Below are 23,176 nucleotides of genomic sequence, written 5' to 3' on the forward strand. Positions count from 1 at the left end.
CATAACAGATGTTTTTTGCTAAAGAATGAAAATGTGTAATTAAAAAATCAAATCACTCATAAATAAACACAAAACCATACACAATAAGCTAAATAAATAATTCTCCCATTTAGTAATCTTCTAGTATTTCCTACATAAATGCTTAAATGAACCACCTGGTACATTCTACTTTATTTTCTTACAACTGGGATCTGTTAAACATTGGTCAATTTAATCTTAAATACATCAGATTTTAAGAAAGATGGACATGTAAAAAGGCTACTGCATTTTAATAACTCTTATTATTAACAACTTCTGTGCAATATTGCACATAATATGCAAAAACATCCACTAAATGAGAATGCCATGGTCAAAAGTTTTTCATATCAATGATATGCAACCGAAAGTGACGAGAGAAGAAAACCAAAGCTTTACTCTATTAAGCTGCTTGTAAGTTCACAAGAACCATTTCTTAAAGGGACAGTTCACCCAAAAATGAAAATTCTCATCATTTACTCACCCTCATGACATCCCAGATGTGTATGACTCTTCTTCCTGCTGAACACAAAGATTTTCAGAAGAATATCTCAGCTCTGTTGGTCCTTACAATGCAAGTGAATGGTGGCCTGAGCTCTGAAGCTACAAAAATCACAAAGGCCACATAAAAGTAATCCATACATCACCAGTGGCTTAATCCATATCTTCAGAAGTGATATGATGGTGTGGGTGAGAAAACAGATCAATAATCAAGTCCCCTTTTTTTTTTTAACCATAATTCTCCACTTTCACTTTAACATGAACATGGAGATTTATAGTAAAAGTTAAGGATTATGGTTTAAAAAAAAAAGAAAAAAAAGGATTTACATATTTATCTGTTTCTCACCCACACCTATCATATCACTTCTGAATATATCAATTTAACCACTGTAGTTGTGTGAATTACTTTTATCCTGTCTTTATGTGCATTGTGGAGCTTCAAAATTCTGGCCACCATTCACTTGTATTGTAAGGCCCAACAGAGCTGAGATATTCTTCTAAAAATCTTTGTTTTCAGCAGAAGAAAAAGTTGTACACATCTGGGATGGCATGAGGGTGAGTAAATGATGAGAGAATTTTCATTTTTGGGTGAACTATTCCATTAAGTAACAGGTGATGCTAGTTCATCCAAGTACTGTAAACTGCTGCTTAAAACAATCCACTGAAGATAGAATATAGTGTATAAATGTACAGGCCAATTAAGATGACAGTCACCAATAATATAAATATATGCACACAATACCAACCTTAAGTCTTGTACAAAGAGGAGCATATAACTGTCTGGGCTGAGAATCATCAACAATGTTTCATATGAGACACTTCTTGGAAACATCACAAATTCACAAGTTAACTCAGTTGCAGGTAAAGCTATGTGGGAATTTATGTGTTGCTATTTGGAAGACCTAAGGAGTAAAAGCTGAAGGGATGAGATGGATACGGCTGTACAATTTTTGGACAACCGTATAAAGATTATGACTTGAATTTTTACACATTTTCGGCAGTCTGGGGTCCTCTTTCTACCTTTACCACTACTCAATTAGAAACTATGGTATAAACCCCTGGAAAAAGCAGAGAATGAACCACTGAAAATAGGGCACTTTACCAAGCGAACACAATTATGACACTCCATCGGCCAAGTGAAATAAAGTCAACCACTGTCGGATAGCTGAAGTGGTATCTTTACAATTTGGTCCAATGCTTCGAAAACACACACAAGTTAAAATACTTCATCAAAATTAAAATCATGAAATGTGGTTATGTAGTATTTCTCTAGTGAGGGTCCCTAGAGTGGACTAGAGTGACTAGCAGATTAAAAACTACTGACTGCCCTGAATGCATCTGTAAATATGGAAGTGTATTTTACTGAGCCTATGAATGTATAAATAAAATATAAAATTAAGAAAAAAGGAAACAAAACAAAGTTCAAAACAAAAAAATTTAATGATTTTAAATGCCATGTGAAACAATCAAAATGAAAGATTCCAAAAGGAAACACAAAGCAAAAATAAAAAGAACAAAACACAAAATAATAATCACAAGGCAGTCTTAAAAAGCATATGGATTAGTAATGGATAACTATTTTCAAATAACCAACCTAAACTTAAAGTATGTTTTTTTACAAGAGAGAGAAAAAAAAAAAGAAAAAAAAAGAAAAACAAACTAAAAAACAAACCTTAAACAGAAGATGCTGATGCTCAAATGTGATTACATTTTGACATATATACTCAGTACCTAGTATTTTGATGTCCAAATATATTTGGAATATGCCAAGGGATGTGCAACCTGCATTTCTGTTGGGGAAACTAAACCTTTCATCCATACGTCTTTGGTCCTTCTTAGTTACCGGTCTTTTCAGAGGGTTCCTTACAAAAGATTAACAATTTAAAAGTATTTTCCCTCAATGAACAAAGCCTTATTACATTTCACAGATACTCTTCTTCCTTTGCCATTGCCTCAACGTATTGAGCTCCCAGAATGCTGGATTTAAAACTCAGATTTCAATATCAGAATGAAATGTTGCAAGATGAGCAATGATATTCCTGCAAAACTAAAAAAGTGCTACATTTGAGGGCAAAGAGGAAAAAAGACGTAAAATTAAGGCATCATAAATACGGAAGAGCAATGGAAGATGTTGACTGGTAAAAAAATCAAGAGCCTTAAAGCCAGCACCTGGTGAATAAAGGGTCTGACCACACATATGGCACTTAGCAACATTATCAGGCTAATGACCGAGACACAAAATAGTTATCAAATATGGAATTGGTCAAATATTGGGACAACCAGAATGCCTAAAAACACTTGCATTTGACGCATCCAACAACTTGAATCTTAAAAAAAGGAAACTGTCAAACAGATGTCTAAACGAGACAGAAAAACGTGAAAATTTGCAAAGACTTTACACTAAAAATACGTTTCTTTTTAAACTTTGCCAGCCACTCTGGCTCTGAAGGAAACATGGGACTTCTATCATTTGCCTGGTAACCCTGCTTTCTACTTGTGCGACTTGCTTGTTTTGAACGACACTTGTAAAATCTTGTCCCCGACCTGATAGCCATTGAGGCTGGCAATAGCCATGGCTGCTTCTTCATAGTTTGGCATGGTAACAAACCCGAATCCTTTGCACTTATTGGTGTTGAAGTCGCGGATTACTTTGACATTTGTGACGGCTCCAAAGGGCCCAAACATCTGCCACAGAATGCCTTCATCTGCATCCTGGCCCAGGTTGTAGATAAAAATACACCAGCCTGATGAGGAGTTACCAGGCACGTTAACACCAGACATGCCGCTCATATGGTCCACACTCATAGGAGAGAACCTGAAGACAAGAAAGCGCATCATCTGTGACTAGGTATTCAGAAATTAGCGCATCATCTGTGACTAGGTATTCAGAAATTAACACATCATGTTAAAGGTGAAGTATGTAACTTTTATGATGTCAAAATACATTCTACTATCCCAGTTTATTGTTCATTGACAACTATAAGTAAACCATTCGTGGGTTTACCTTCCCCAAATGTTTAAACACTGAACCCATCCCTTTCTAGCTCAACCTATAGCATGAGTTTGGGGTGTGGCTACTGTAGTAGGCTGTTCAGCCAGGAGAATATGAACATCTATGGTAGTTGTGTACAGAGGAAAAGAAATGTATCTTCTCCAAAATTTGAAGGCTTGCTAAAAGACATAGAGACCGAGAATAGAATAAAATCAGAGTGAACATTGGTGTTGTATTTACAAGTTGGTGGACTTTGAGGGAATTTTTGGGATCCGATTAAGACGCCAAACTTGCCAAGTTGCTTCTCGACAGGTAACCTACACTAAAGGTATTGCCACACAAGTTAGCTCATTTCTGTCGAGCTTCAGATAAGTTAGTAAGATACTCTGAATATGTGTCGTTACGCTTAATATTTACCCGAAGCACCATCCTACCTCGTGCTGGATCCTTCACACACCCAGCTGCCGTTCAATCCGGTGATGTTATCAGACGAACCGATTCCTCTGCCACGCTTTGTCCAGTGTGTTTATGTTATAGTGGTCTTCTTAATACAACGCTAAATGTTTATTACCTTTTATTTAGTATGGACTATTTGTTCATAGGGAATCAGAGAGGACGAAAGGGTGTGATGAGTCTAAGGGGTGTTGGCAAAGGTTGTTTGAAAACACTATTTTTGGAATTCCATCTTGTGCCACTAGTAGTGCAGAAATTACATACTTCACCTTCAAAGACATAGCCATTGATTCATTCAAAAAACAAAGCAAAATAATTCTGTACACAGAACAAATATTAAATGCTGAACCATGACTACTGCTCCACAATTTCTTTTAACAATTCAATACATTAACCATGTGATTCCCCAGAACATACATTTGTGTACACCTGAGTGACACATTAAGAGCTATGTGTTATGTAATTGGTTAAATGGATAAATGCTCTATTTTAACATAGAGACTGATACCTGAATCTCTGGGCCTGGTGGTGAACTGGCCCCCCAAAGCGGCGAGATGGTGTGTGATAAATCTGGGAAATAACTTGTGTGTTTTTAGCTTGGTTGGGGTTGGCAGCAAATTTTACAGTGATGGGCTCGGTAGCGCCTGGTGGCTTCTGCCCATTTAAGTCCTTAATTGCATCCTCTGCCTCTGCTCTCTTGTCAAAGCGAATGAAGGCCACACCACGAGAAAGTCCTGCAATGCGACACAAATCACAAATAATTAGCTTAAGACAATTCCACAACTGAGGGAAAAACTTGACTCGTCTACCAACCTGATGCTTGATCGACAAGCACACGGGAGTTGATTATTTTGCCGTAACGTGCAAACATGTCTTCTACATCCTTCTGTGTCATTGTTTTAGGCAGCCCGCTGATGTAGAGGTTGGCATCCTTTATGGTGTCAGAGCTTGGCCTGGCATATGACACCTGTTACAAAAAAACAAAGTTAAAAGATCAATTTATGAAAAACTATCTCCCCTGGGGAGGAAAAAAAAATAAAAAATCAAAAACGCAATGTTATTAGTTTGAGTTTTTAAATAAAGTATTTTAGAAACTGAACATCTTAAAAAAGAAAAATATTAGCCCAAACTTGAACTTGTTTACCATGGTTTGTAGTTTCAATTAGAAAAGTGGTACTCTGTAAACTAAACTTTAAAAAATGTAATTAAAAAAATAAAATAAAAATAAATATTCTACAAAATTTATAGGCTACAGCATTAAAGCTACACATTTAAAACAGAGAATAAAATAAATCTTTAAACGCATAAATCTGTGATTTTTGACAAGCCAGAAAAGGTCACGACCAAACTGCCATCAGATTTCCGAGCAACTTTACTCAGAATTCCTTCAAACAGGCTTTACATTGTTCTTGCTGCCTTGATCTCACTACCTTGAATGAAACGGAAGTAATGACACAATTTTACTTTACACAGGAGCACCTTTTGTCACATTACCTTGATAGTTTTAGACTGTAGTCTCAGTCCATTGAGAGTACTGATAGCTCTTTCTGCATCACTAGGGTTAAGATAGTTAACAAATCCATACCCTAAACTGTGGCCTAGAGACAAAAAAAAAAAAAGGAAAACAATAAAACAAAACAAAACAAAAAAAAGTTGAAATGTTCCAAATACAAAGGAAAAAAACATCCCATTATCAAAAGTTAAACTTTGGAAAAAAAACTTCTTGCCCCAAAACAAATAAATCCAGATTGATTTCACACGTGGGACAGGTCTGAGAAAGATTAAACTAAATACAAGTTGTTTATCAGGCAACACTGCAATTAAGGCTATAGTAAACCAAAACTAATAATTACAAAAATATGAATACGCTAAACAGGGCGACTCCCCATAAAGCTGAGTTTTGCATAGAGATATGAACCTTTTAAAGACAAAATTTACATCACTGCTCTATGTGCAGTTTCCAGCAAATACAAAATAAATAAAAAAACTTTAAAACCCTGTTGAATAAAAATTTAACATCCGTAATACCTCTTAACCATGAAAAAAAAAAATAAAGGGGAATTTAATCTTTGCTTCGTTGTTGTGTTTGATTTGAAACCAGCATGCAGAGTGCTCATAAATACTTGCCTGCTACTTTGTCACGAATAAGTTTAGCAGATTCCACCTCCCCAATGCTGCTGAAGAGACTCCGCAGCTCATCTTGACTCATATTCTGAGGCAAGTAATTGACGATAAGGTTTGTTTTGGCATCTTTAGGCTCATCGGCCATGTGATCTTCGTAACCGTTCGACATGTCATATACGTCCTAAAAATAAAAATACACAATTTTGTAAGGGTTCTATACATTTGCAATCTGGACTATTTAATGTAGGCTACATGCATAATATTAGGGCTGCAACTAACAATTATTCTGATAACCGACTAATCTAACGATAATTAGAAAGTTTATTCGACTATTGCAACTATTAACCATCAGCTCTTAACTGATTATTCAGCTTGTGCCTCGACTTAACAGGTTGTATTAAATGTGCTTACTAACAACAGAGGACAAAATCATCTCTTAAAAATACCTCTAAATAACATTCACTGAATTACAAAAATAAAATAAAAATCCTTGAATTTTTATTAGGTTTAATTCACGAAAAAATTAATTGCAAAAATATCCTATTGCTATCAAGCATTTTTGTCTTGTTTTCCATTTAAAATGATCCTTAAAACAAGATACATTTACTTGAGAAGAAACATAAGATATTTAGACTTGCTTTCAGAGTATGCATCTTGTATATAAGTGTATTTTTTTCACTTGTTCATACTTCTGCCAGTGCAATAAAGACAAAATATACTTTAAAATATTAAGTCTTAATATCTTACAATGTTGCTTTAAAATGTTAAACATTATATTCAACATTTTCCAATAGCAATTTTTTCTTCTGCAGTATAGCTCCTAAAGTAAATGTACGTAAGGCGTTTTAGATATTTCTATTGGAAAAATAACCAAAAAAGACAAATCAAAACTTTTTTTTGCATTGCATAATGGGCTAAGACTACGCTCTCTCACCATCGTTAACTTCGATCCATTTTTAACTCACAAAAAAACACATACAATATATTATGATTCACTACGTCACGAGCCATCGAGTTATATCTAGCTGCAGCAAGCAGGCGCGAGCGACAAGCGTCTCAGCGCGAGACAGAAGTTTGAAACACTGTATCAGATGTTTTTAAACACTCTCACGCTGTTTTTCACACGACTCATATAAGCGGCTCTGACCACACAGAGAAATGGCAGTTTCGGAGTTTGTGTTTATTTACAAAACCGCTTCCTGAACTTCCATATTTGAACTTTAATAAAGGATGCATTTAAGATATTACGCCAGGGTGTTACCTTTTTATACGCTCTGGCAGGTAAGTTTTGCTCAAGTGGAATGCCAGGTAAGGTTCCGCTTTATTTAATGTCAGGGCGACACTGCTTCTGTATTTATTTATTTTGTATTTTTGTACTATAATTCCCCTCATACTTTGCGATCTACATCACCTTTAAGGCTGTTTGGAAGGTTTGGAGTGTGTTTGGACTGTTAGCTGCATTTTATTCCTCTCTTCATTCAGGCACAGTGTTGCTCTCGCGTGTCTGTTTAAATAATATCATGTTGTGTTAAATGAGATCATACGACTATTCGACAACGAACATTTTTGTTGGCAATTATTTATTGTCGACTAATTATTTCAGCCCTAAATAATATAGTTTTTTTTTTTTTTTAATACCTGCACAAAATGTGGTAAATAATAGTCTTACTCATTATGTGGCTGTATGTGAAGAGTCTTATAGGACACTTTGAATTAGGCTAGATATTGCGGATACTGATTCCCATTAGATATTATAATTTCTGTAACTGGTAAACCGTTGAAGTGGTAGTTCACCCAGTAATAAAAATTATCTTATTTAATCTCCCTCATGCCATCACAGATGTGTATGACTTTTTCTTCTGCTGAACACAAATGAAGATTTTTAGAAGAATATCTCAGCTCTGTAGGCCCATCCAGTGCAAGTGAACTTTGAAGGTCCCAAAAGCACATTAAGACAGCATAAAATTAATCCATATGACTCCAGTGGTTAAATACATGTCTTCAGAAGCAAAGATATTAATATAGATCATTATTTAAGTCTTTTTTTATTATAAATTCTCCCCCTTGCCCTAGATTGGTGATATGCACAATGAATGTGAATCAGCTAAAACAAAAGAAGAATGTAAAAGTGGAGATTTATTGTAATAAAGGACTTAAATATTGATCTGTTTCTCACTCACAAATATCACATCACTTTAGAAGACATGACTTAGTCTTATGGATTACTTTTATGTTGCCTTTATGTGCTTTGTGGTCCTTCAAATTTCTGGCCACAATATTAATAATTATATTTTTCTAAAAATCTTCCTTTGTGTTCAGCAGAAGAAAGAATATGGGATGGCATGAGGGTGCGTAAATGAGAGAGTTTTCATTTTTGGGTGAACTATCACTTTAATAGTAGGATGAAAAAAAAATGTATGAACAATAAATCCCATTCAGCTCCATAAATGTTAAGGTATGGGTAAAGGGTCAAACTAAATTTCCTAACATGAAATGTCACAAAATGTCTTTAAAGAAACCGAAACATACTGAATGTGTTACAAATGAACAAAGTTATCATAACTAAGGCACAAACTGAAACAGATGTATTTTCTCCTAAATTCAGTTAGCAACATACATTTGTTTAAAACACAGCAGCTTCAAAATGTACGTCTGAGGTATGACTGTGTGTAATTTATGTTTTAGAACAAAACGGCCCAGTATCTTCAAGTCATGTTTACCACAGATCTTATTTTGGTCATAAATTGTAAAAGCCCATTATAAAAACCCATAGGAAAACCCCGTGGGAACCCATGGCGAATTAGCCTTCCGGGTTCGCCTACAAATTGACGTGTCACCTGAACAACTCTATAAATGGCAATAACACATGTCAGTGGGACTGCTGTTCTTGTACAGATTCTGTTCAAAATGGCTTTTAATGGAGCCTGGCTAGAAATGCACTTGATTCAACACAAAATCAAAAACTATGTTACAGATGATAAAAAAATAAATAAGGCTTGGACGAATAATTGCACTGAATGGCCAAGGCATTTTAGGTGAAGGTGCAAAAGGAACTAATCTCTGTGGTCACCATTATTATTCTGATAGACAGTGTTCCCCATTTATGTTAGAAGAGCTGTCTTATTGTGTATGCCACAAGAGTTGCCAGTCAACCCTCATGGCTGAAACAAACAGGCATTATGACTGTCCCTCCTACAACACAACATTGGAGGTTCTGATTTGAAATCACTTACATACAATTCAGGCTTTGATTGCGAGTTTGGCCTTATATACACCATTTGCTGTCTCAAATAGCTTTAGATGGCATGATATCTAATGATATAATGTCTACTGCAGTGGTTCTCATCTTTTTTTTGCCCTCCTACCTCATTCCCCTTTTTTATTATTATTATTATTATTATTATAAACAGCAGACCTGCTCTAAACACCTATAAAAACAATAAATACAAAATATAAATATATTCATAAGTTGTAACAAAAATGTATATTCCCTCACTCCCCTAATAGCCTTTGACAAATTTAATAGAGTTGAAGTAGTGATATGATAATATTTATTTCAATCTATTTCTGCCTAAAGTACAGTTAGTGTTACTATAGTAAATTCAAGGGTGGTTGTGTAGAATTCTGTGCCAAATTCAAATGGTTTCCGCTTCTCGTGCCTTGCTTCTCACTGATTCTGGCAAAGCTGCTTAAGAGCTCGAGCTTGAAGAGCTTTGTGCTCGCACTGCTCTGTACATTGAGTATCCATCTACAGAGCCATACAGGTGCATTAGCCAAGGTTGTGCCGCTGCCTGTGTATTTGACGCTGCTAAACCAGATACTTCAGATGCGTCACTAGACTTCAAAGTACCAACACCTATAATTGAGAACCACCTGATATACTCCAAGTCTAGATAAACATTTTAATGCAAAGAGGTACTGCCCCCGTTGAAAACCCCTGGTCTACTGCATCTAGTGATGAGTCTTCCACAGTTGTGCCCATTATAACTCTCTTATCTCATTAGAGGATATAGCACTACATGGATGAAAAACAGACTACAAGCACTAAACACTACTAACTCCAGCCTATGTATACAGTATAATAGTACAGATGGTTTGAAAGTCACATTCAGTCCCTGATGGACACAATTTCTACTCACTTTTAAGTATCTAATGTGTCCCCTTCTGACTGCCATGAAGAGCCGTCACAGATCCAGACACTGAAGATACCAAAAACAAAATAAGGTAATAAAAACACACGCTGACAAAAAAAGGGTTGTAGGAAAGGCAGGTTTTGGGTGTTCAGAGAAAAATAAATTAATCAAAATAAAAGGGCAAAAAGATGAGCCACCTTCTGATATAACCTGTGGAAAAAGCATAACAACCATTGGCCATTAAGACTGGTATAGTTTCAGCGTGTATTTTTAGCACCTCACTTTGAGTCTGTTCTGCCTACACAAAAAACTCTGTTAAAGGAATATTCTGCGTTCAATTCAAATTAAGCTCAATCGACAGCATTTGTTGCGTAATATTGATTATTACAAAAATTAATTTTGACTTGCCCCTCCTGTTGTTTAAAAAAAAAAGTACAAATCTGGGTTACAGTGAGGCACTTACAATGGAAGTGAATGGGGCAAATCTGTAAACGTTAAAATACTCACGGTTTCAAAAGAATAGCCACAATAAAGACGTAAACAAAATATGTGTTAACATGATTTGTGTGATAAAATCGTTTGCTAACCTTGTCTGTGTTGTTATCTCCAATTTTACAACTTTGTTGCCATGAAAACATAACACCGTAAACAACTGTAAAAATTACGATTTAAACAACTTTACAGCTTCACATTTCTGCCTTTTATCATCCAAAAATTGGCCCCATTGACTTCCATTATAGTGCCTCACAGTAACCTAGATTTTTTTTTAAAAGAGAGACAAGTCTCAAAAACTAATTTTTGTGGTAATCAACATTATGCCACAAATGCTGCTGACTGAGCTTAACTTGTATTTAATCAGGAATATTCCTTAAGTAATACATTGTTACCCTTTTTACAATACATTATAATATTTACTTATTTTTGATTATATAAACATCAAATTATCATTTACTGGTAAAATGGTTGAAAATATCAAGTGTAAAAATACTGCAGACGTGCAGTTAGAAGGTTGAAAACATCAGTGTAAGATACATTTTCCTGCACCACACTTACAGATTAGGCATTTTTAGCACAGATCAACATGGCACATATTGAAGTCTGTAAAAAATATTACACCATGAGGAATCACTTGTGACATTTAACCCTTGTGTGACCCTGGGGACATTTTTGTCTTTTGATCATTTTGGCTGTGTTAATGCCAACGGCATAAATTTTGCCAAATGTGTGTATTTTTGGGGGAATTTTGATATTTCAACCTCAGTTCCTAAAATACATCTATAATACACTGTGTACGCAAACTAGTTACACTCAGGACCTTAAGGAAATAAATGTCCCCACTGAAACCCATTAAAACTGCAATATTTGATCCCAGTGCCATTAAAGCATAAAATCATGAATTCTATGATATTATGCTTTCATTCCGGAGCCCTGGCTTGAAACTTTTAATTTTTAATGTTTCATCAGATGGCACCATTTTTCTCATGTTTAGCCTATGGAGCAAATACATGCTTTTTTCCTATTTTTGTTTGCTGTATTATGGAGCACTGCAGACCATTTGAATAAATGATGCCGCTAAAACTGTGTGGGTGTGTTGGTATGGATGTCAGAGTGTGTTTTGTATGTGTGTATTGAGAAATGTGTGTGTGTAAAAAAAAAAAAAGAAAAAAACAACAGTGGTAATATGTAAACAAACTGGCATTTAAAGGGTTAAAATCCTGAAAATAAATGAATATAAGTCAGTGAAAGTGGAAAATAATATTAATATATAATATTTTTATGCCAGTTTTTTGACGTTGGCATTTATGTCATCTAAGGTACTGTTTTATATATATATATATATATATATATATATATATATATATATATATATATATGTTATATATCTGACACTGCACAAAAAATAATAATACATCAAAGTTGTTGCTAATCATTGACATATCCCAGACTGTGATAATAAAAAATACATTAAAAAAAACCAAACATTTTTGGTGCGGTTTTTTCCTGTCCTCTAAGGACCTCTGAGTAACTTTTTTATTGCCGCACAAGGGTTAATCCAAAAAGCTTGTTTAACCATAAATGAAAGGTTTCCACAACATATTTCAGCTTGACTTTTTAAATATTTGCTGCACCAATTAATTACATAAAGCTCAATGAGCAACGGTCTCGGGCAGAGCAAAATATTTGAATTTACAAAACACATAGGGGTTTGCGTTTATTAAAAGGCCAAAATGCCATAAACATTGACTAGTGAATTTATTTGTATTTATTTTTTTACTAAATCTGGGCAAGACAATCGCAACACTAACGTGTGGGCGTGAAATTTGCAACTACACCGCAGAACAGAACATCACTTCTCCAGTAATGGCTTTTCTAGATTAACTCGCCTTCGTTGCGGTTTCGTATTTTAGCTACTGACCAACAACCTTGTAGCATGACACAGCATTAACGTAAAGGATCAATTACTCAAAACCACGTCTAACACTGAAGTCCGACACAACACGAGGCCTCAGCCCCCCAACACCGTCTCCTATTTTCGCGATGACTCGCTCTCTAAATCCAATGCAACTCTTGAATTCAAACTCGAGCAGGCTGCGGTAAGGGGCCTAACCTACATAAAGCCAGGCCTCCAGCAACAAGCGGCATTCACAGAGTCCTATTACATAAGTTCAAATGTTCCATAACTGAACACAGACGTTTAAAAGTAAACCTGGCGCCTTACCAATTTTAACGTCCCTTCGATTCTGCCGTAGAATGGACGTGCGCGGATCTTCTGCAAAACGTGGCTTCTCGGGGCTGCGCTCTTGCTTAAAAAAAAAAAAAAAAAAAAACCAAACACGCCTGGGAAGGAAGCGGAAGTCATAGCCCCGCCCACTTTCACAGGATTTTTTTTTTTTTTTCATTTACGTCGACAGCCATTGTAACAGTTATTGATTGTTTAATAAAATCAGACATTTTATTAGTTTGTGTCAATTTTATTGTGCAAAGTAAAGGCCCTTGCTGTGCGTGCATACACAATATTGGCAGAAAAACAGACTTGGTGAGAAGATGCACCCTGAACTTTTGTTTAAAGTAGAATTTTAGAAGAAAAAAAAAAAAAGTGGACCTTATGATAAACCAGTAACATAAACAGTGAAATATAAAAAAAATATATATTTTAAACAATCGTGCAGCATTCAGGAGAAAAGATGTAAGATTGGAGGTCCATCAGTGGCCTTTAATCTTGGTCCAGCATTCGATACTCCTGTGGAGGTGGATATCTCATTAGCGGTGCCACACTGATCCAAGACATTACCTGAAGAGAGAAGGATCAGTGATGACATTATAAATCTTGTAAATGATCAGAGCATAAACAAAATAAAAGAATAATCTGTAAGAGAACACAGAACTCACCAGTACAAAGATAATCACAAAAGATGTTATGATGATAATGTGCAGCACAAGCAGTAATTCCTCCTCAAATTTAATTTGACACCCCTAGAACAGAAAAAGCAAAATGGACTCTGGATGCTGATATACAAGCCTGTCTAACTGAAATAAAGCCTAATTCACCAATGCCAAAATCTTATAAATGTAACATTCCAGGTGAAATACTATTGAGGAACAAAGTACTCAAAATGAAATAATTAAACCAATAATTAAAACTTCCCCATTTATTTTGTAATAATCCATGACAAAATGAATTTAAAACATTTCATAATATCCACTTTAAATGTTTTTTTTTTTTATATATACTACTACTACAGTCTATTATTACTAAACACAGCTTTTGGAAAAAGTGTATTCATTATGAAAAAGAGAAAAATTTCAATGTAGTTTTTTTGAAAATATTTCAAATGAACATATTTCCAAAAATTCTCTCATCATTTACTCACTCTCATGCCATCCCAGATGTGTATGACTTTCTTTCTCCTGCTGAATACAAATGCAGATTTTTAGAAGAATATCTCAGCTCTGTAGGTCCAAACAATGCAAGTGAATGGTGGCCAAAACTTTGAACATCCAAATAGCACATAAAGGCAGCATAAAAGTACTCCAGAAGACTCCAATTGTTACATCTATATCTTCAGAAGTGATAAGTGTGGTTGAGAAACAGGTCAATATTCAAGTCCTTTTTTACTATAAATTCTCCTCCCTGCCCAGTAGGTGGCAGTATGCACGGAGAATGAAAATCAGTAAAATCAAAAGAATGTGGAACTGAAAGTAAAAGTGGAGATTTATAGTAAAAAAGGACTTAAATATTGATCTGTTTCTAACCCACACCTATGATATCGCTTCTGAAGATACGGATTTAACCACTGGAGTTGTGTGGATTACTTTTATGCTGCCTACATGTGATTTTTGGAGCCTCAAAGTTTTGGACCCCATTCAATTGCACTGTATGGAGATACAGAGCTGAGATATTCTTCTTAAAAAAATCTTCGTTTGTGTTCAGCAGAAGAAAGAATGTAGTACACACCTGGGATGGCATGAGGGTAAATGATGAGATTTTTCATTTTTGGGTGAACTATCCCTTTAAGCTCTATTGACAGCATCTTAGACTGCTGTACATGTGCCCCATATACTTCCATTGTAAGTGCATAACTGTCGATGCAAACTGTAAAAATAATTTTCTGTGGTAATCAGTGGCATCTCTGGGAATTATTTCTAAACTTGGATTTAACCTAGAGCATTCCTTTAACATAACAGTATAACCTTAACTGTAAATCAAACAGGATAACATTTAAAAGTTATTAAAACATTAAATATCATAAACAGTGAACCTCAAATTTTGTTTAGTGTCTGTACCTCAGTATAGAGTAGTGAAGGTAAGTCTAATGTTCCATTGCAGGAGTGAAAGTTTTTGTTGCAACAGCTCTGTGGAACATTGTATTTACCACTGTGATTAAACCAGGGTGTATCGATCCAGTCGGTGTAGTTCTTAACACCACAACACTGCAACTGTACCAAATAAAATAAAATAAAAACACACTATAACAATCTGATTGCTCCCGAACACATACAAAGCCAAGATATGTCAGTGTAAATACCTCATCTTGTAAGGAGTTTACTGCTTTGGTATCAGGATCTTTGCTGTTGCCATTATAGCTCTGAAACACATCTTTGAGGGGAGCCAAGTCTACATCAAGCTAAAAAAAATAATTAAATGCAATTTCAAAACCCTTTCAGCACTTTAAGAGTAACATATTAAAATTAAATTAAATGTATAGATGATTTCTACATAAAAATATGCCTTTTGTATATGCATTACCTTGCCTGTATGTGTGTATGCCAATGCAGCAGCAGTGCCAACTATGCAACACACAATAATGAGAAAATACACAAACTGAAAGACAAAAGAAATACAAATTTAAACACCAGTTTTAAATGTGAACCCAAGAGATATAAAGTATCACATTTACAGTACATTCATAGTGATCATAATTACTCAGTTCCGTTTCGGCTTTTTAGAAAGACAAAAGTTCTTTCCATTAATTTCCTCACCAAAGATTGTAAACAAGAAGGTTCTTTGTAAGACACCGCACAGCCAATAGCTGCACTGCCTAGAAGAATGACTCCACTGACAACAGCCAGCAGTGCAGGCAGACTTATAAAGAAGCTGCTGAAGAACACACCATTGGTTTTGTATTTAAGCAGCAAGAATGCACCACTCACACCTATACACATTCCAACCAGCTGGAAAAAGTGGAAAATTAAAGAGTTAAAACCAGAGGGGAAAACAGGAAACAATGCATACACTTCATCAAATTCCAACCATGTCATGTGTTTTATGTCCCATGTCATCAAGCAATTTAGCTGAACGCAAACACAAAACACTATCACTAGGTTTTTCACACTACCAATATTTAACTTTAGTTACACTTAAAACACACATAATCCTCTTGTTGCATAGAGATAGATAAGTGATTTCTTACGTCTTCAGCATAATGACAAACGAAAGCAAAGTGCATGATGAGGACTAAGCTTACCCATAAAAATAGAGAAGCAATCTTAAGAGAAAATTTGAAAGCTCTTCTTGTTAGAACCATCGTTCTGCTGTAATCCTTGATATAATCTAGACACACATATTTAATTAATATCGCCGCAATTAATGTTTCAGAGTTCAGCTTCTCGCAACAGGCGCAAACACAGAATTGAAAGCGCGCTTTGTAATGGAAAAGTAGGAACAAAAGGTAAACTCGCGGAAGTGACCAAATTAACGTAAATTAATTGAGCAGTAGGGGGCACTGTATACAAGACATTTATTATGAGGCTACTCGAGGCTGAAAACAAGGATAATTTGTATGCGTTTATTCTAAATGAAAGAATAAGTACCAGCCTAATAAAACATAAAACTAAACAAGTGAATAAATTAATAAATGTAAAGCATATAAATAAAGTTACAAATTTAAAACTAATAAAATAAATACAATTACAAATATAAACACAAATAAATAAATAAATCTCCTAGTTATCTTTCCAATGAGTTAGTAATTATTTTCAATAAAAGAAATGTTTTGATAGCTTTCTTGTTTGAATCAATACATAAAAGCCTAAAGTTAGGTTTTGAAGCAGTAACCTTGCATTTTTATATATGAATGCGCTATAAATAGTTCATACAACTCCTGACGAAAGACAAAGTGTTTTTAAGGCAATCAGTTCACTCGGCGGCCATCTTTGGAACGCTCCCAGGCAGGCTGGGCAGTTATTTTCTATGTAAACAAGCGGTATAAGAGTACAGCTCCTATCTACTTGAATGGGTAATAACCGAAATCTTCAAAAAGGTTGGTAAAGACTATGATAAAAGAACATATTTAAAATTATCAGTTAAATCTGACAACAATTGTATAATATATTATGCTTCTTTAGCTCAGATCACGCCAAAAAACGCTATTTTTCAGGCTAGTTTAGCTCATGCGCATGCGCGTTTTCGAGTTAAGCGACAGGCGATGTCTGTATCTAAAAGTTGATTGGCTCTTTTACCTTTGCTACATCCGTTCGTCTTTGGGCGTTCTAATTTATTCCATTCATATTAATACCAGTGGTCCGTCTCTGCTGAACTGTCTCTGCGAAAGATTTGCAGAACGCATGAAAAATAAAACCACTAAAAATAATGTAGATGATAATAATACTGTTAATAAAATGTTTGTAAGAGAGCTCAATCGCCACCATTTTGTAATGGGCAAAATATCAGAAAAAGAAAGAAAAAATTACACCAGTTTGATTTGATGTCATTATTTTGCGACAATTATGTTTGTCATTGAGCAGCAAAATGGCGTCCGCATCAGAACATCAGGGTGCAGCAGACAGAGAACTGGATGAATTATTGGACAGTAAGGTTTGAAAGTATAACTGAAATATTACAGTTACGACAGATAAAACTGTATAAATGTATGAGTTGTACAGAGTTACTCTTCAGTGAATAAGCCTTTAGTAAGGAGTTGTGTCAGTGTATTTGCAGCTCAGCTAACTAGCCTGAAAGCTTAACGTTTGTCACGATTATTGTAGTTGTAACTAACACTAGTTGTGCACCGAACTACAGTTATATATCCTCATTCTGTTTCCTCTCTAGCCACCGACAAGTTTGTAGATTATGTCCAGTCTGTTTTCGTTACTTAGCATCTGTTGGTAGATCTGACAGCAACCCTAATGTTGTTACCTTGCACATCTAGACATTCCTATTCCTATCTCATGCGATTGGATAAAATCAGTCTCATGATAATATACTATCAAAACATTTTCTATATAGGGCTTGCATATGGTACATCTGTGCTGTAGCTCAATGTTTCCTCACCTGTAGGTGCTCTTGATGATTTTGACAAGACAAGTGCGCCACCTGCGGCCCCAGAAGCCCCCAATTCTACTGATGCAGGAGCAAAAAGTGAAGAGAAGGTAACAATAAACACTTTATTTGAAACATTCATAAAGTCATTTGGTTCTCCAATGAGTTTTTTCCAGTGTTGCTTTTGACTGCTGGTCAATGTATTTGTTATCTCTGTTTTTCTTCCTCAGCCACCCCTGCTGGAGGACAGTAAGTTCTTTGAGTCCCTCTTTGATGGGGAGATGGCCAATCAAGCTAGGGCAGAGTGGGAAAAAGCCATGATTGAGTTAGCCCAGGAAGAACCTGAGCTTCTACAGCACTTTCAGAAGCTGTCAGAAGTAGCAGGCAAAGTAGGTGAGTAATCTGAAATGGAGCACTTTGTACATGCTGAGTACAGATATACACTGATGAGCCAAAACATTATGACCACTCACAGGTGAAGTGAATAAGATTGATCATCTCCTATCAAGGCCACATGTCAAGGTCTGGGTAGATTAGATGGTAAGCAAACAATCAGTTCTTGTAAATATGTTGAATGCAGGAGAAATGGGCAGGAGTAAAGACCTGAGCGACTTCGACAGGGGCCAAATTGTTATGGCCAGACGACTGGGTCAGAGCATCTCTGAAACGGCAAGGCTTCTGGGGTGCTCCCTGTCAGCAGTAGAGCAGGGACAAACCAGCGACGGTGTTGAGCGACCAAGGCTCATCGATGTACGAGGGCAAAAAAGGCTTTCCTTCTGGTCCGAACCGACAGAAGGTCTAATGTGGCACAAGTCACAGAAAATTGTAATGATGGTTACGGGAGGAATGTTTAATAACACCCTGCTGCATATGGGGCTGCGTAGCTGCCAGAGTGCCCATGATGACCCCTGCCCACCGTCGAAAGCACCTACAATGGGCACGCAAGCGTCGGAACTGGACCTTAGAGCAGTGGAAGAAGGTCACCTGGTCTGACGAGTCCTGTTTTCTTTTAAATCACATGGACGGCTGTGTACATGTGCACTGTTTACCTGCGGAAGTGATGGCACCAGGATGCACTGTGGGAAAACGACAAGCCGGTGGAGGGTGTGTGATGCTCTGGGCAATGTTCTGCTGGGAAACCCTGGGTCTGGCAATTCATGTGGACATCAATTTGACACGTGCCACCTACCAAATCATCGTTGCAGACCAGGTACACCCCTTCTTGGCAATGATATTTCCTGATGGCAGTGGCCTCTTTCAGCAGGATAATGCGCCCTGTCACACTGCACACATTGTTATGGAATGGTTTGAGGAACATGATGAAGAGTTCAAGGTGTTGCCCTGGCCTCCAAATTCCCCAGATCTCAATCCGATTGAGCATCTGTGGGATATGCTGGACCAACAAGTCCGATCCACAGCGGTTCCACCTCACAACTTACAGGACTTTAAGGATCTGCTGCTAATGTCTTGGTGCCAGATACCAAAGGACACCTTCAGGGGTCTTGTAGAGTCCATGCCTCGGCGGGTCGGCGCTGTTTTGGCAGCACACAAAGGACCAACAGCATATTAGGCAGGTGGTTATACATTTTTGGCTCATCAGTTTGTAAGTTCAGCACATCATACATATATTATTATTCTAGTATTCCATTTGGTTTGGCAATATATTTTCAATGTAGGCACAGATGCTGCATCACAGCAAGAATTCACCTCCTGTCTTAAAGACACCCTTAGTGGTTTGGCAAAAAATGCAGACAACATGCAGGTAAACCCACTTTTGGAATTTCTGATACAGGAATGTAATTCAAAGAAACAGAATTATTTTTATACAGTATTTTATTTATAAAAGGACTACAGATTTGACCAGCTTGTAATCTCTAAATGCAGAGCGCAGGACTGGCTGGAGAGGATATAGTAAAAACCTTGGAGAACTTGGGATTGAATGAAAATGGAGAGGGAAGCGGTGAAGATGGAAATATCCTTCCTATTATGCAGTCCATCATGCAGAACCTTTTGTCCAAAGAGGTTCTGTACCCTTCTCTTAAAGAAATAACGGAAAAGGTGAGTGTGACCGCAATGACAGTTAGTATTTGCTTGACTATCTTTCTGAAAGCACTCATTGCTGGAGCAATTGTTGTTGGAATATGCCTGCCATCAATAAAATTGGATTTCCTTTCATCAAATCTTATATATTATACATTTCATTTATAATTTAATATACAGTACTGTGCAAAAGTCTTAGGCACATAAGATGTTTCACAAAAACATTTGTCTTAAGATGGTTATTTATATCTTCAGCTTGAGTGTGTCAATAGGAAATATCAATGTTAGACTCACAAACATTCCTTTTGCGATTATAATAGAAGAACAGAGAGCCCTGCAACAGATGGCATGGCCCCCACTGAATATCGAGTCGATCTGAGATTACATTAATAAACAGAAGTAATTGAGACAGCCTAAATAGATAGAAGAACTGTGGTGAATTCTCCAAGAAGCTTGGAACATCCTATCTGCCAGCAACCATGAAAAACTGTCCAGGTGTACCTAGGAGAATTGGTGCTGTTTTAAAGGCAAAGGTGTTCACACCAAATACTGAATGAGCTTTTTTATGTTTACTGGACTAAATTAAAACTATTTATGGCATTATTTTTTTAAGGCATTTTCACTATGCACATGTTTTTACAAGTGCCTAAAATGTTTGCACAGTACTGTATGATGGAATTTGACTGTTTCAGCACCAATATAACTCAATTTGGATTTAGTATCCTGAATGGCTGGAGAGCAACAGGCAGTCCCTTCCCCCAGACCAATTCACACAGTATGAACAACAGTACAAGATAATGGGAGAGATATGCAGCCAGTTTGAGAAAGATGGAGACCAAGAGAGCACATTTGACAACATTCTGGAACTCATGCAGAAGGTAAACAAGTAATATAATAAATAATTTGGGGCCATCTTTTCAGTTCTGCTCACTGATATTGCCACAAGCTTGTGTAAGATTGTTCAAGAATTGAAAGCTATGTCAAAATTGTACATGTACCCATGTTTACTTGTAGAGCTTGTGACCTTTCTGTAATGGCTCTAAATTCTATCATAACATTTTTCTTTGTTCATGGACATTTGGACTTACCCTTTAGCTACAAGACTTGGGTCAACCTCCAAAAGAACTTGCTGGAGAGACAGTGAGTGTTATCCTTTATATATATATATATATATATACACGTTATGCCATGATTTGGATCATAAGTTATGCCATGATTTGGATCATCAGAATATCTTTTCTACCTTATTTACAGCCTCCTGGCTTAAACTTCGACCCAGAATCTCTGCATCTTCCTGGAGCACAAGGGGTCCCAGGAGCAGAGCAGTGCTCAGTCATGTGATCTCAGTGAGGTCAACTTAATGTACATTTGAAAACGATGCAATTTGGAGCTAATTATCAGAACCTGAGCTGGACTTTTAAAGAAGTTTGGTTATGTGTCTGCCCTGAAATGTGAATGTTCACAAAATAAATTTTACTTAGCAGTTTTTGTCAAAAGAGGTTCTTTTAGTCATTTTCATCCCTAATGTCTTTACTGTATTCATTGTGGAGCAGCTCTTAATGTTTTGATATCACAGTGTGCTGACAGCTTGGTAAGAGTCAAAGTCTTTTGAATTATATAAAAGTCTTCTACTTTTACATCAAAGCACATTTGATGGCTCATTTTGTGGATTGTGTTGCTAATAATTGGAGGCAAATGAGTGGAGCTCAAAGTGAGTGGAAAAGTTTGGTGTAAATTTAAGTCTCAGAAGAATGATTAGGGTCTACAAACATAGCTTTCATCAGATTCAATTTGTATTATATTATTTTAATATATAATATAGCAACTTATGTGTCCCTTCTCATAAGTAATTCTCAAACTGTAGCACCCAGATTCATTTCTGTGATTTGACAACTAATCGGTGACCAAAACTTAGATTAATTATTCTCAGATTACTACCTACAGACATTTAAAATTCCTATAATATATCCTAAATATCATGGTCACCTTTGCATTGCATTTGTGGTTGGAAAAGAATAGTTCTCGCTCCTTGTGTCTTCTAATGGTAACTGTAACCTACTGCATGTTGAGCAGTTTGAACTTTCAGAGTAGTGAATTACCCATGTGGATTTGACTCATACCTATGGTGGTGCCTCTTCAGTTGTGATTTGCATTTAGTCCCCATTTTGCCTTGATAAAAAGAATTTTGGTTTATTGGAGGTGGAGCTCAAATTCAAATTATTGCTCTGTACTAACATTGAAAGAACGTCATGTTATATGCCAGGATACCTCAGAAGCGGACCAATATTTGCAGAATTGAAAATCAAACAGATAATTCAAAGTCCATTTGCTTTTGAGAGGATGTTTACATGGTTCTTTTGTGCAAACAGGTTTGAATATGTGGAAATGGGATCCCTTCACACAATCATACCTAGAAATTATTGGTCATCAACTTGTGCTCTGTGGCCAATATAGAGATCTCAGAGGATAGACAATGGGATTTGTAAGGACAGGACAGACAAATTTAAGAGTTTCAGCTCTAATCTATATTCTTTATTGTGTTGAATGTTCCCTTGAATGTATGGTCCATTGGTCTTGTCATATTCTGCTATATAAAGAAAATAGCAATTCTGAAAAATAAAATAAATCTTTTAAACTTTACGGTTTATATTGTTGTCTGTCTCTCCCATTTTATTCCAGTAGTTCTGGTATGTTTCCAAATTAATTTATTTAAATTAATCAAAAAAATATGAATCCGTTACAAAAACAATGCGCACAAACACACACATTCTTCTTCTTAGGCCTTTAACAGCAATTAATGTCCCGAGTTTTCTTGGGTAAGACTAAGGTTTGCCTATTTTTCTAAAGATTCTCTTCAACTTTGCCAAATTAACTGGAGAGCATTAGTTAACATCAATTTCCAGGTCGTGCCAGAGATTTTTTAGTATTGAAGTATTGATTTGTACTGTAACCTACATGTTAAAACTTAAAACTTAAGTTTAACTGATGCTTTAAAGTTTTAATTTAAATCAATACGGATTTAAAAGTTATTTCAACTCATAAGTTTTCCCAGTTCATTATTTTACATTTAGACTGTTTTTAAGACTAAATGTAAAATAATGTTACTTGTAAAGCTATGTTGATTTAACAACTTTAAGGCAGCAGTTAAACTTATTTTTT

General features: G+C 36.0%; 3 protein-coding genes and 1 long non-coding RNA gene across 5 annotated transcripts; 2 read left to right on the forward strand and 2 right to left on the reverse strand.

The window, feature by feature from the left end:
* Positions 1-1,036: 1,036 nt before the first annotated feature.
* Positions 1,037-13,031, reverse strand: LOC127442163 (ELAV-like protein 1). Of its 2 annotated transcripts, XM_051700007.1 has the most exons (7): positions 12,938-13,024; positions 10,225-10,284; positions 6,089-6,266; positions 5,456-5,559; positions 4,775-4,928; positions 4,470-4,695; positions 1,037-3,331 (listed from the first exon to the last, which is right to left on the reverse strand). In XM_051700007.1, the coding sequence occupies exons 2-7, from the start codon at positions 10,258-10,260 to the stop codon at positions 3,007-3,009; spliced, it is 1,023 nt and encodes a 340-aa protein (XP_051555967.1). In that variant the 5' UTR covers positions 10,261-10,284; positions 12,938-13,024; the 3' UTR covers positions 1,037-3,006. The 2 variants fall into 2 exon arrangements, with proteins under 2 accessions (XP_051555967.1, XP_051555966.1); XM_051700006.1 differs by lacking the exon at positions 10,225-10,284 and having other exon boundaries at positions 12,938-13,031.
* On the forward strand, positions 3,251-4,079 carry LOC127442165 (uncharacterized). The gene is made up of 2 exons (XR_007897450.1): positions 3,251-3,364; positions 3,398-4,079. It is a non-coding gene; the product is annotated as an uncharacterized LOC127442165 (long non-coding RNA).
* A 138-nt stretch (positions 13,032-13,169) lies between the features above and the next one.
* Positions 13,170-16,401, reverse strand: LOC127442164 (tetraspanin-3-like). Its single transcript, XM_051700008.1, has 7 exons — positions 16,185-16,401; positions 15,700-15,891; positions 15,467-15,541; positions 15,246-15,344; positions 15,004-15,156; positions 13,609-13,692; positions 13,170-13,510 (listed from the first exon to the last, which is right to left on the reverse strand). Exons 1-7 carry the CDS (start codon positions 16,242-16,244, stop codon positions 13,433-13,435), a joined length of 741 nt encoding a protein of 246 aa, XP_051555968.1. The 5' UTR covers positions 16,245-16,401; the 3' UTR covers positions 13,170-13,432.
* Positions 16,402-17,419: 1,018 nt separating this feature from the next.
* Positions 17,420-22,657, forward strand: LOC127442614 (peroxisomal biogenesis factor 19-like). The gene is made up of 8 exons (XM_051700777.1): positions 17,420-17,528; positions 17,996-18,087; positions 18,208-18,370; positions 19,654-19,739; positions 19,862-20,035; positions 20,737-20,895; positions 21,113-21,157; positions 21,272-22,657. Exons 1-8 carry the CDS (start codon positions 17,468-17,470, stop codon positions 21,356-21,358), a joined length of 867 nt encoding a protein of 288 aa, XP_051556737.1. The 5' UTR covers positions 17,420-17,467; the 3' UTR covers positions 21,359-22,657.
* Positions 22,658-23,176: the final 519 nt, after the last annotated feature.

This window comes from Myxocyprinus asiaticus, chromosome 6, assembly GCF_019703515.2.
Source record: "Myxocyprinus asiaticus isolate MX2 ecotype Aquarium Trade chromosome 6, UBuf_Myxa_2, whole genome shotgun sequence".
NCBI classification, from domain to species: domain Eukaryota; kingdom Metazoa; phylum Chordata; class Actinopteri; order Cypriniformes; family Catostomidae; genus Myxocyprinus; species Myxocyprinus asiaticus.

Coding starts and splice junctions, on each gene's coding strand:
- LOC127442163 (XM_051700007.1), bottom strand. CDS start 10,260: ATGGCAGTCAGAAGGGGACACATTAGATACTTAAAA. Junction 6,267..10,224: donor GACACATTAGATACTTAAAA/GTGAGTAGAAAT, acceptor TTTTATTTTTAG/GACGTATATGACATGTCGAA. Junction 3,332..4,469: donor CACCAGGCCCAGAGATTCAG/GTATCAGTCTCT, acceptor TCTTGTCTTCAG/GTTCTCTCCTATGAGTGTGG.
- LOC127442164 (XM_051700008.1), bottom strand. CDS start 16,244: ATGGTTCTAACAAGAAGAGCTTTCAAATTTTCTCTTAAGATTGCTTCT. Junction 15,542..15,699: donor CTTCTTGTTTACAATCTTTG/GTGAGGAAATTA, acceptor TTTGTCTTTCAG/TTTGTGTATTTTCTCATTAT. Junction 13,693..15,003: donor CTTCACTACTCTATACTGAG/GTACAGACACTA, acceptor TTTCTGTTCTAG/GGGTGTCAAATTAAATTTGA.
- LOC127442614 (XM_051700777.1), top strand. CDS start 17,468: ATGGCGTCCGCATCAGAACATCAGGGTGCAGCAGACAGAGAACTGGAT. Junction 19,740..19,861: donor AAAATGCAGACAACATGCAG/GTAAACCCACTT, acceptor CTCTAAATGCAG/AGCGCAGGACTGGCTGGAGA. Junction 20,896..21,112: donor TTCTGGAACTCATGCAGAAG/GTAAACAAGTAA, acceptor CTTACCCTTTAG/CTACAAGACTTGGGTCAACC.